We start from the raw sequence: 13,150 nt of genomic DNA, 5'->3' as shown, positions 1-13,150 counted from the left end.
AGGCTACATCCACTGCGTTCCCTTCATCTACCAGGCTTGTAATTCTGTAAAAAAACGAGATCAGGTTAGTCTGACATGACTTATTTTTCAGAAATCCATGCTGACTATTGGTGATCACAGCATTCCTTTCTAGGTGCTCACAGACTGTTTGCTTAATGATCTGCTCCAGAATCTTTCCTGGTATTGATGTCAGACTGACTGGGCGGTAATTATTTGGGTCCTCTCTTTTCCCCTTTTTGAAAATAGGGACAACATTTGCCCTCCTCCAGTCTGCCGGGACTTCGCCTGTTCTCCAGGAATTCTCAAAGATGACTGCCAGTGGTTCTGAGATCACATCTGCCAGTTCTTTTAATACTCTTGGATGCAGTTCATCTGGCCCTGGAGACTTGAATACATCTAAACTAGCCAAGTATTCTTGTACTATCTCCTTAGTTATTCTGGGCTGTGTTTCCTTTGCTGAATCATTTGCTCCAAATTCTTCAGGTCGGGCATTGTTTTCTTTATCGGAGAAGACTGAGGCAAAGAAGGCATTGAGGAGTTCAGCTCTTTCTGTGTCCCCTGTTTGCATTTCACCATCTTCTCCTCTGAGTGACCCCACTGTTTCTTTGTTCTTCCTTTTGCTACGGACATACCCATAAAAGCCTTTTTTGTTGCTTTTAACCTCTCTAGCAAGCCTGAGTTCATTCTGTGCTTTAGCTTTTCTGACTTTGTGTCTACACGTGCTGGCTATTTGTTTGAATTCCTCTTTGGTGGTTTCCCCCCTTTTCCATTTTTTGTACACATCCTTTTTTAATCTTAACTCAGTTAAAAGCTCTTTAGATAGCCACCCTGGCTTCTTTAGGCACCTTCCATGTTTCTGTCTCATTGGTATTGCCTGACGTTGTGCTTTTAGTATCTCCCACTTAACAAACTCCCAGCCATCATGAACTCCCTTTCCTTTTAGTATTACTGTCCATGGGATCTCACCCAGCACTTCCCTAAGTTTTATGAAGTCAGCTTTCTTAAAGTCAAGAAATTGAGTCCTAGTATGCTTGGCTACTCCTTTCCGCTGTATAGTAAACTTCAGAAGAGCATGATCACTTGCGCCTAATGATCCTTCCACTTCTACCCCACTAACCAGGTCATCAACATTGGTTAGGACCAGATCTAAAATGGCTGTTCCTCTTGTTGCTTCTCCCATTTTCTGGACAATGAAGTTGTCTGCAAGGCCAGTGAGGAATCTGTTTGACCTTATGCTCTTGGCTGAGTTTGACATCCAACAAATATCCGGGTAATTGAAGTCCCCCATTACTACTATCTCCCTTCCTTTTGCATGCTTGGCCATCTGTTCCAGGAAGGCATCATCTATGTCCTCCGAAAACAAAGGCAAATCCTGGATCTTGAATTTGCCTTGTGCGCCAGAAACTTTCCCTCTCTCACAACTGCTGTTACTCCCACAAAGCAGAAATGCACAGGAAAGATATTCTTGAAGCAACAGGCGGTGGGGGCAGGACCATAGCTCAGTGACAAGTCATACGCTCCACATACAGAAGCTCCCTGGTTCAATCCCTGCCGTCTCTAGGAAGGGCTGGGAAAGACTTCCAGTTTGAAACTGCATAGAGATTCTGTTAGTCAGTATCAACAACACTGTGTGAGATGGACTGGTGGGCTTACTTGTAGAAAGCAGCTTCCTGTGTTCCTATTGCGAGGTCAGAAAGCACCTCATTCCCTTGCAGAGCCTTGCAAGTCCATTATGCCATAATGCTGTGACGTGCAGCGACGGGATGTGAAACACCAGCACTGGGCCAGTGGTGTGTCACTGTTAAAAGAGCCTTTTATACCAGGCTTTACCTGTGAGTCACTGCCTCACTATAGTGGTTCATTCTGCAAAAAGATGCAAAAGCCGGCCTGTGCATTCCTGTAGTTCTGCAGAGTGACCATTCAGTGTTAGAGCATCTGTCCAGTAGATGTGTTTCTGTCTCCTAGAAGACAACTGAAGACAGCCCTGTTTAGGGAAGTTTTAAATGTTTGATGCTTTATCGCTTTATTATTATTATTACTATTATTATTATTCTGTTGGGAACCACCCAGAGCGGCTGGGGAAACCCAGCCAGATGGGCGGGGTATAAATAATAATAATAATAATAATAATAATAATAATAATTTATTATTATTATTATTATTATTATTATTATTATTATGTGACAGGAGAGAGGGTAAGTAAGCTGAATCTTCTGACCCCTGCATTCTTCAGACAGTTCTGCTACTGGTTCCGCAACCAGCGGAGACCTTGGGGTCTCAAATTTCCCGTGCGACGCCAAAATTTGATGTGCCCCCCCGCCTCTCTAACTAAATAATAGTTGTGGCGTCCGCTGCACTTCATGCCCACTGTGACCAAACTGGTTGTGGTCTCCTACATCTGCCTCTGGTGGCAAGTGTGTACCAGGAGATTAAAACAGGTACAGACACCTCACTCAACTCAGCAAAATCCCCCTGTGTAAGCAGCTCTGAAAACAAAGTATGTGTCTGCCTTTTGGGGGAATTGAATTGCTATAATGGTTGTCTTAATAGCCCCACGGATCTCTGCATCAGTACAAACTGTTAGTAGAGGCATTTGAACCATCACCACCCTGCTAGAGGCAGATGATAGATAAATAGCAGGCAAGAAGCAAATACCATTCTGCAGGTTTTCTTGCCCAAAGATTCATATGAGAATAAGGAACTAATGACTTCAAGTCAAAAATTGATATATGGGCATTATTTCACACTATTACAGTTCCATCCAAAAGGAATGAAAACAATATTCTGAGCACCAATATTTATAACGCATTGCAGCGTTCTGCTATTTTAACTGCATCAAAGTGGAACAAAAATTCCAATGTGTTTGTAGAATGTCATCACTTAAGAAATAACCCTATGGTTTAATCATGTTCTTTTGCTTCACCAGATTCAGCAGATTATACGACATTTACAGCTGACAGCTGCACTAAAAAGAACATATTTCTCAACACTTTCCTTGTAAAAATAAACTCCAACCGAATCTTTTCATGCTAAATCAGCTTCATTAAACCACTGATATTTCTGACTTGTCCTTTGGTGGAAAGTGTAACATTTCAGTGCACAGTAGTTGGTGAAGCATCCTACCCCATGTATTACCCCCAATCAGTGGCTCCGATCCAAACAAAATGTTAGATGTGAGCAGAGGCTGCGACAACATAAAGATATATTTTGAAAAGCAAGACGAAAGGACACATTATAAGCCCCATTGAAATGAACCGGAGCGTCACAAAAGTACTATTGGACCTATGCATGAAACTTGTGAAGACAATGCCACCTACAAGGTCATTGTAAAAGTTATTTTCATGAAATAAATTCAGTTCATAGTTTGGGGTATTTTGTGGGACTTGTGCAGCTAGCAATTGTGCTTTCCTATAAGTATCACTATGGGACGTGGGTGGCGCTGTGGGTTAAACCACAGAGCCTAGGGCTTGCCGATCAGAAGGTCGGCAGTTCGAATCCCCGTGACGGGGTGAGCTCCCATTGCTTGGTCTCAGCTCCTGCCAACCTAGCAGTTCGAAAGCACGTCATGTGCAAGTAGATAAATAGGGACCGCTCCAGCGGGAAGGTAAACAGCGTTTCCATGCGCTGCTCTGGTTCGCCAGAAGCGGCTTAGTCATGCTGGCTACATGACCCGGAAGCTGTACGCTGGCTCCCTCGGCCAATAAAGCGAGATGAGATCCACAGCCCCAGAGTCGGTCATGACTGGACCTAATGGTCAGGGTTCCCTTTACCTTTACCTATAAGTATCACTGTGTTCAAAGGGCCGTATTCCCAAGTAAGTATACATAAAATGCACACTCATTAAAATGAAGTAATAGTTTCATGCATATCTTCACTGATTCACAGAGTTCCAAATCTGCAAAACCTCAGTAAAGAGCTGTACAGACACAGGCGCAATCCTTTGTCAAAACAGCCTTTGCCAACATCTGCTAATACAGACTTTGCTCCCTTGGCTCCACTGCAGTAATGAAACTCGATCATTAATTTAATAATCAGCTGGCCCTCTCTTTTTATTAGAGCATTTAGTAAGTCAGAGTGCATACATATACATTTCACATAGGAGGCAGTTTCTCAATAAATTAGATGAATCCGTCTGTGCTCAAGAAAACAAATGAGATTTGTTCATCATTAATATTATTTCGGAACAGTTTGACATGCACAAAATTGGCCGGAGCAGATAAAATGTGTGGCCAGCAGAGCTGTAGAGCAGCAGTGTCCTAAATGATTGGGCTTTGATTGGACTAAACCTCTGGATGAAGCTGTACACAGAAGTGAATAAATACACCAGTACAGTCATAGTGATCGACCAGCAGCAGTTGATTTGGTTCAAATGTAAACCTAGGGATTTGACTGAATCTCTTATTGCTTGGTCAGCTTAAAAGAAGCAGGGAATTTTGCAAAGGGTTGTGGATGTATGAAATATCTGGTGCTTCCATTCCACCTGGCATATGAAGAATGATGTTTATGGTAACCAAGCTGTTGATTACAGAAACAGTGATAAGAGGCCAGAGTTGGACTCCAACTTCCTTCAATCCAGCCAGCATGACCAATGGTTAGGGATGGTCAAAGTTACAATCTGGCAACATCTGGAGTAACACAGTTTCCGCATCCCTGGTCTATACAGTGGTACCTCTGGATTCCAACGGGTTCCGTTCCGGAGCCCCGTTCGCATCCTGAGCAGAACGCAACCCGAGTCTGCGCGTCTCACAATTCGCTGCTTCTGCGCATGCACGTGACATCATTTTGAGTGCCTGTGTGAGTGGCGAAACCCAGAAGTAACCCGTTCCGTTACTTCCAGGTCGCCGCAGAACGCAACCTGAAAACGCTCAACCTGAAGCTACTTTAACCCGAGGTATGACTGTACAGTGATATACAGAGCAGGAGAAAAACCTTAACATTGCCTGATGGCAAGAGAGCCTAAGCTCTTGACAAATACATTTCGGAGGAGCTAAGCTCTGAATATGCCATAAAGGCTGATAGGCTTCTATGTACTCGGTTGCTATTCAAGATGTGAACAGGTTCATCACTAAGCAACTCTGCATTCGCAAGAAAGAAATTGTCACGTTCTCACCAAGATAGTGTTTCTCAAATATTTTGTGCTCAGAGTCCCCTTCTAGATTCACTCCATTTCACAGCAGGGTATGCAGAGATGAAGCAGGTCACAGAGGAGATATTTTCATAAATCCAAGTTGGCTCATTAAATCTCTTCATTCAACCCATCTGTGTCTTGGCTTCTGCTTGTGCTGTTCAAGGGTCTAGCCCAGAGTGGGATCTCAAACCAAAACCTCCAGTAGCTAGCCTTTGGTGCCTTATCTCCTGCGCTGTCTGTGCCTTCAAAAGGCAGACCCAGTTAGGTTCTACTGGGAAAGGGTCCTTCAAACTCCAGTGCTGGTCTGAGATCTATCTCTTGATCCAACAGTTTGAGGATGATCAAATGACCTCCAAAACCAATGGAAGGGCCTCAAGCTCCAAGAAGTCCTTCCTTTAGAGCTAGTCTGGCAGCCTGAGCACTTTATCACATCTAGGAACTATGACGGGCATTTCTGGTAGTTGACCTCCAGCCTGCCCATGGCAACATCTTCTGCATCTAGCATTAGGTCTTGCTTTCCTGATACCTGACCTCCAGTCTCTTACTTATAAAATCAATATGCCGGCCCATCAAAAATTATTTTCTTGATGGCCCAGGCCCTGACAGAAAGACGCACCTGACTCAGGATGCTGTCCATCACTGGAACTTCTCTATGTTATGCATGTTCCTTCTAGGAACATGCATAACATACACATACACATACCCAAAGGGGATGTGTAAAATCCCATCATTTGTGAACAGCTTCAACAGAACAGCTAGATGAATTCCCAACTCCATTTCATAAAGATCAACTTCCCCTCCATTTACGTACAGTGGTGCCTCGCAAGACGAAATTAATTCGTTCCGCGAGTTTTGTCGTCTTGCGATTTTTTCCGTCTTGCGAAGCACGGTGTCGGGAAAGTTTTGGAAAAGCTTCAAAAATCACCAAAGTCTTTAAAAACCTCAAAAAAGGCTACCACACCGCGTTCTATGAGTTGCTCCTCGAAGTCAAGTCGCAACTGTATTAACGGTGTTAAGAAAAAGGAAACAAACTTGCAAGACATTTCCGTCTTGCGAAGCAAGCCCATAGGGAAAATCGTCTTGCGAAGCAGCTCAAAAAACAAAAAACCCTTTCGTCTAGCGAGTTTTTTGTCTTGCGAGGCATTCGTCTTGTGAGGTACCACTTTGGCTGTGAACAAACCATACATTTAAAGAATTCAAACACCAAAGTATCTTGGGAGCTCTAGATTACCCTCACAGAGCTACAGTTCCCAGCACCCTTAACAAAGGGTGAAGTTCCCAGGATTCTGAACCACAAATACAGGGGGAAGGATGAGAAAACAACAGGATAGCTATTCCTCTGCTCTCAAACACAGTACAGTCTCTTGATATATTGGCATTCAATGTAGATGAAAGGAATTAAAACCCTGAAAAGCTATTGCAAATACATTCAAGTGAGCAAACATCTTCAGACAGCCTATATGGTAAATGAAGGAAGTTCCAGTGAAATAACCTCCGGCAAACTTAGCATTATATTAAAATTGGTTAGCTCAGCACATTAAATTCTGCAATAGGGCAACACCTAGTCACATAATTTCTTAACATAAAAGCAGATGGGGATTCCAATTGGCCAGATAAAAATGATAATGGTGATAGCAAAGGTAATGATCTTGCTGCTTGTAAAATTACTTGGAAATGTAATTTTACAAACCAGATAATTAGGGCCATTCAGAAAGGTGAATCATGTTAAAAAGAAGAGAGAACACTTTCTCACCTTCCCTTTGTCCTTACATGACCCACTTTCTAATACTTTTTGCATTGAGTACGAAATCCAGAAATATACCCAGTCTGTGGTGTTAATATTACACACAAACTCACCTGTACACAAAGGTCCTACTGCCCTTTCTTGTGTTTGTTTTAAGAAAAGCTGAAGTATTGATTGTCATAATGATTGTCATAAACCTGGCTGGCTGTAAGATGGCTTTCAGAGGATAAGCTACTGGCCAGACCTCTGCCTCAGTTGTTGGAGCTAGTATGCCTGTGAATTTCAGCTGCTAGACATCACAAGTGGGGATATACTAGATGGGACAGAACAGACTCTCATGTTCCTACTTCAGGAGGGGGATACTACCAACCGTGTTCCAGTCCCCCCCCCCCCCCAATCCAGCAAATACAATCTCGCACCTGAAACTCTACAAGGGAAGATGGGCAAAGCCACGTTGGGGTGGGGAATGCAGAAATGACAACGATCCTAGTTATTTATGTCAAGGTGTAGAAATGATATGCTACAAATGTCCTTTCCCACCACCACTTTCTTTATTTGACTCCTGCAAGTGGGAAAGGAAGCGGTCACCATCTAGCAGCTTTAAGGGGCTCGTTCCCGTGCAAGCTCCCAGACCCGCTGGAACGAGGAGGAACAGGCAGTGGCTTGGAGGGGAAAGCGTTTCCGTCTGGCTAGCATTTCTACCCGTAGCTGAAAATTGAGGCCATGAATGATACAAAACAAAAACAAAACACCTAAATAAAACTTGGCGGGATAGAAACAGCTACTCCTCCTTCCACGTCGCCCTTCTGACTTGGTGCGGGCCTTCCTGCCCCTCCTCCGGTCCCGCCCCGGGGGCGGCTCTCCCCGCCGGGGCAGATCTCGGCCAGCCGTGCCAAGCGCGCAACGCCAGCAAGCGCCGCTGGGCGCCGGCTCTTGCGCGGGACGTGGCACCGGGCGCAGGCGGGCGCTGCTGCTGCTGCTGCGTGCATGGAGCAGAGGCTGGCCGAGTTCCGGGCTGCCCGCCGCGGCACCCGCCACACCGCTCCCTCGGCGAAGCCCCCAGGAAAGGCGGCGGAGGTGGAGAAGGAGCAGGCCCAAGCCCGGCCCCCGCCGCCGAGTGAGGTTGGTTAGCTTCGGCCCGAGGCGGCTCCGCCTCCCGAGGCGCGTTGCGGGGAGGGCAAGGCCGCGTTTTCAGCCGCTCGGCCTCGGGTAGACGCGCATAGGATCGCGCCGCCACTCTCCTTGCAGGTTCTTCTGCCGCTGCAGCCGCTCTCCCGTCAGAGCTGCCGCGTGCAATATTGCAACTCAAGGCGAGGCTTATATTGCGCGGTACCGCTGCACGAGTGTTGTGTGTTCAGTGCTCCAGCACCGAAAACGTCAGGCGAAAGTTGTTAGCCTGGCCGCCTTTCTGACGTACTGATTTCCTGCGTGTACAGGTTCCTTCATTCCTGCATCGCAGGGGGTTGGACTAGATGACCCTAGGGGTCCCTCCAGCTCTGCTGTTCTAAGGTTATCTCCTTCCTCCACCCCGCCGTGTTGGAGCATTCACAAATGAAGCCCCTGCCTTGAGCACTCCAGGAAGAACTTTAGCACTTGGCTCTGCTCTTCCTATACTGATTTATTTATCCTCAGAGAACCTTCTCTCTCTCCCTGGGCTCTACTATTATCTCATACATTTTAATCACTACAGTTTTCTAACCGAGATCCTCAGGGCTTTCTCATCTCCACACCATCCCTGTGAGGTAGGAATAGGATAGGCCGATGATCTTCATGTTTCTTCTGTAGCTTTGTCGTCCCTGGAGCAATGAATGAGTCAGGGCAAGATGCACAGCCAAGCAAGGATTTGAACCCAAGTGTGCCTGGTGGTGATGCTTTCTGTTTTACAGTGCATACTGATCAAAATGTTCATTATGATTGGGAGTGGGCATGTGTGCTCGTGAACCCTTGTTGGGGCGGCATTGTAACACCATTTGCACCATATCGTGGAGATGTGGTCCAGCGTCCTTCAGGAATTTAGCCGTACATGGTCGGTCCATCTTTTATTACGGATGGAAGACAATTTTTCTTCTCATGGCAACAGTTGCCTTGAAGTTCATCATTTTACCATCTGGTGAGGTGTTCCAAGGGATTGACAGTAGAGTAGTTGGGGAAAACTACATGTTATAGAGAGTTAAAATGGTAAATTTTGTTAAGAAAAGGAAACAGGAGTAAGGCTGAAGAGTAAGCGTTAGAAATAAGGGTTTGAGACAGCATGCAAACAAACAAAACACCCAAACCCTCTCATCTGCTGAGATTAGTGAGAACAGTGGTTCTCAAAAGGCTGTGGCGTGCCACGCTGGTGTGGCAGGAGAGGGTGGCATGTGTGGCAGGAAGATTCAAGGACAATTAAAGAAAAATTTAAATGTTTCAGTGTAGTATAGATTGGTATTAAAAAAATTTTTTATTTGTAGAATATGGATAGGTATCTTTTCAAAATGAGAACAGGAACACAGGCTTTTCCACTACAGTTCTCCCTGACATATTATTGTGGCAGACAGGGATTTTCAACTTGACAAATACGAAAGATCAGAAAAGAGAAGGGTTTCTTTGTGTTGGATAAGGAGATGAGAGTTTGTCTCAAATTAGACTTAATATAAACGAGATTACCCAGCAAAAGCCTCTCATTGAATTTGTATACATACTTAAGGTACATATGTTGTAAGAGGCACATTTATAATTATATTTTGGGAGTGAGTCATGTTCTTACGTAGCTGCATTGTTTTATACTTTCTAGATGTCCCATGATCATATTATAAAGTAGTTGTATTCCATGTTATAAATCAAGCGCTGCTAGTTGTTTCTTTTTGTTTTCCAGTTTATTTTTATCAATAAAAAATGGGTGTGGCACAAAGTTTTATTCTGAAAGTGTGGCCCAGAGAAAAGTTTGAGAACCACTGTTCTAATAGTAGGGCTGGAGGGGATGGGCTGAATGGATATTTTAGCTACAACTTACTGAGAATATAGTTTAATGAGCTTTCTGCTCTGGTCCCAAGTTCTTTTTTCAGAATAATTGAGCATGAGTCTCTAGACATACCATTATTCATTATTTGCTGTTTTATACTTTATAAAAGCTGAATCCCATTGGTTATGGTGTTGCCCATGGTCTTCCTGTTTGGAGATATTCTGCTGAAATTTCAGTTTTCTTTGCCCACCTCAGTACTGGTAGCTAGTGAGCCATGTCTCTGGATGATGATGATTTTGGAGGGTGGGAACTAAAAACACTGGTCATCATTATAGGTGTGAAGGGTTGGGAAAAAACTGAGGGAAAACATTTTTCTCCAAAGCCACCCCCCCACCTCCAAATTAATAACCCCAAAGGATTATGAAATATTTTCTTTTAGAAATATGAACAGAATGTTTAAAAGAAGATGGAGCTAGGATACTTCAGTCAGTAGAGCATGAGATTCTTAATCTCAGGGTCATGGGACATAGTGTACAAAAGATTCCTACACTGGACTAGATGTCCCTCATGGTCCCTTCCAATTCTATAATTCTATGATTTAGCCCCCCAAAATGATTACTAAAACTGTATCAGGAAGACTTTTATCTAAGACTGTGTACAGATCATTACAATTTCTGCACACTGTGACAAACAATTCCTGAGCTCTGCAATGAGAGTAAAATGCAAGAGCAAGATGCATTTCTGCTTCTAGGAAGGCACTGCCATTGAAACAAGAGGATTCAGTTCCTGCCATTGTGTCCTCCTGCTTGTTGGCATAGTTGGTGGATCTGTTTGTTCTCTTGACTAGGCCTCAAAGGACTGGGAGTGGAGAAAGTGCAGAACACCATAATTTTGTTGCCACCCAGTTCATGCTGCTGCAAATCTGTCAGATCCAAGATTCAAAGGCAGAAATGTAAATGATGATAGCACTGCTTCTGTATTTGAGTGGAATACAAAAGAAGCAGCAAATGTTAGACTTGTTGTTGGAAAGGTATTTTCGAATGCTGCAGAGCACAGAACATCTTCAGGTAATTGCATTCTGCGATTCTACCAAGCATACATTTCCTGCAACATGGTGACATGGCCTTTGCCCAGCACAGCCTGACTCCTCTTGCTTCTTACCTACTTCCTACCTATTGCTCAATCTTCTGCAGCGTGTGAAAAAAGTGGTCTTTTTTGGAAATCAATATTCCATCACGAAATTGATCTTAGAAACAATTGTTGTTCTAGTCTTAATTATTTGTCCATTGCATAAATAACCTAGGTGGCTTTTTATTTTATTTTGCAGGAATCCAGTCAAAGGCCAGAAAGGCCCCAAACTGAAGCTGTTACATGCCCTGCACCATGGTGGACCAGTTGCTTTCTTCTGAATGTCACCTTTCTCAAGTTTCTCATCTGGCTTGTCTTACTGGGACTGTTTGTGGAACTAGAGTTTGGTTTGCCTTATTTTGTCCTGTCTATGTTTTACTGGATCTATGTAGGAACCCGCGGCCCTGGAGAAAGACAGACTGGAGAAAGAAGTGCCTATTCTGTCTTTAACCCAGGGTGTGAAGCCATTGATGGAACACTTACAGCAGAACAGTTTGAGAGAGAACTACAGTATCGGCCCTTAGTCCAGAGGTAACTAGTGCCTATACCAGTATCACTAGGTCTATCCCTCCACTTGAGCAAAATGGGAACTGTTTCCTGTGAGATTTTTCATCTTTAGAAATGTTTACGATATTGTAATTAAAGAGTTGAGCTGCAGTTACTGTTTCTTATACAATAAACAACTAAAGACAGTATATTAAACATACATATTCAGCCTCCCCCCCCCCAAAAAAAGGCTCCTATTCTAGGCTATATGGTTCTCACCATTGAAGCTGTTATTTTCATAGACATCCCTTTCAAATGAAAGCAAAATATCTTGGCCAGCTTTATATTAAAAGATCCAGGAATGCATGTACAAATATGCATATATATTTAGACCAATGCCAAACATTAATATATGCACCTATTCTTTCCCTTGGGGTTTCTCTCTTCACCTAAGTTGAATTTGGAGACCTCAACAGAACCAGCTGGAGGGGCAGGGGGACCTTACCTTTCATTGAGCAATAACCTTCAAGTCTGCTTATAACTTCTTTTAAAAATTTGATCCACTCCAGTGTCAAAAGCAGAAGAGCCACATTTGTGGAAAGGATAATGTGACAATATATATACATTAGGTTTGAATTTCTACTGTATATGTGTTTGATTTATGCTCATTGAACTGAAAATTTGGATCTACACCCCACTTTTAACAAAAGTCAGCTTGCACAAAAAGTTAAACTGTACTAACACCACCACATATGAACAAAACAGCTGCACTAAATTGGCAGGGGGAAAACAGCAGATATCATTTGCAGAAGTGGTAGAGCTATGTACCATCAGCATGCAGATGACATCTCAGCTCAAACTTCCGCATTCCCAGTGCGGGAATTTAAGGCACTTGCCTGGAAGCAAGTGATATTGAACATCCATAGGATTGTGCTTCAAATCACCTCCTAACCTATTAACCTAATAGGTTAATAGTAAGGTGTGATTAATAAACTAACAAAATATGAGAATGTGTTACAAAGGCTTGGAAAAGGCAAACAAATTTTACTGGTGTGTTGTATCAGGTGTTGCTTGCAGAAAGCCACATATTTTACTTTTTGAAAACAAGCAGGTTGACCAGTCTACCAGCTGAGGTACAATATGTTTTAAATGAATTTAGTACCTTTTAGCAGACAATGTCTAAACACATAGCATACTGTTAAAATGGAATCCATCGGCATGGTTGGAGTGTTAACTCCTGTCCCTCAGAAGAGTAGCTCCACTACTCTAATTCCCTGGGACGTTGGATGTGGATGGAGAGAAATTTCCCAGGCCAGATTACCTGTGTGCAGTTCTGCAGACAGATTCCCCACTCCCCTACGTGGGGGCCATAGGATAGTGGCGCCATCTGAGTCAGCAGAGACTATTAAAGCCTATTTTCAACTCTCTTATTGAATTTATTACATTTCACTGTTCGAGTGTGTGTGTGTTTACAATGTCAGGCACCTGATTTGATTCCATAAAGATCAGCATTATCTTGTATTAGGGATACAAGAGATGCTAGGTGTGCAAATTTTATTTTTTTCGGTTGCTTACTTTTTGAAGATTTATTCAGTTCATTCATTGGTATGTGTGGATTCAAGGCCTGATATTTTAAAAATTCATGAAGGGGGAAAAAACCTTAATTGATTCTGCTCAAGTAGATCTAAAGTAAACTGAGATACAAATAAATTTAAGTCTGACA

At 43.4% G+C, this 13,150-nt stretch overlaps 1 protein-coding gene across 1 annotated transcript; it reads left to right on the top strand.

Moving 5' to 3' along the window:
• The first annotated feature begins 7,748 nt into the window (after positions 1–7,748).
• SAYSD1 (SAYSVFN motif domain containing 1) lies at positions 7,749–12,984 on the top strand. The gene is made up of 2 exons (XM_081000335.1): positions 7,749–7,994; positions 11,141–12,984. Exons 1-2 carry the CDS (start codon positions 7,860–7,862, stop codon positions 11,474–11,476), a joined length of 471 nt encoding a protein of 156 aa, XP_080856461.1. The 5' UTR covers positions 7,749–7,859; the 3' UTR covers positions 11,477–12,984.
• The last annotated feature ends 166 nt before the right edge of the window (positions 12,985–13,150 follow it).

This window comes from Podarcis pityusensis (assembly GCF_964106645.2).
Source record: "Podarcis pityusensis genome assembly, chromosome: 3".
In the NCBI taxonomy this organism is placed as follows: domain Eukaryota; kingdom Metazoa; phylum Chordata; class Lepidosauria; order Squamata; family Lacertidae; genus Podarcis; species Podarcis pityusensis.
This window is presented reverse-complemented; position numbering and strand designations above follow the sequence as displayed.

What these genes read in the sequence shown, in the direction of transcription:
- SAYSD1 (XM_081000335.1), top strand. Translation starts at nt 7,860, where the DNA reads ATGGAGCAGAGGCTGGCCGAGTTCCGGGCTGCCCGCCGCGGCACCCGC. An exon ending in GGCCCCCGCCGCCGAGTGAG is followed by an intron (nt 7,995 to 11,140) that starts GTTGGTTAGCTT and finishes TTTATTTTGCAG; the next exon opens with GAATCCAGTCAAAGGCCAGA.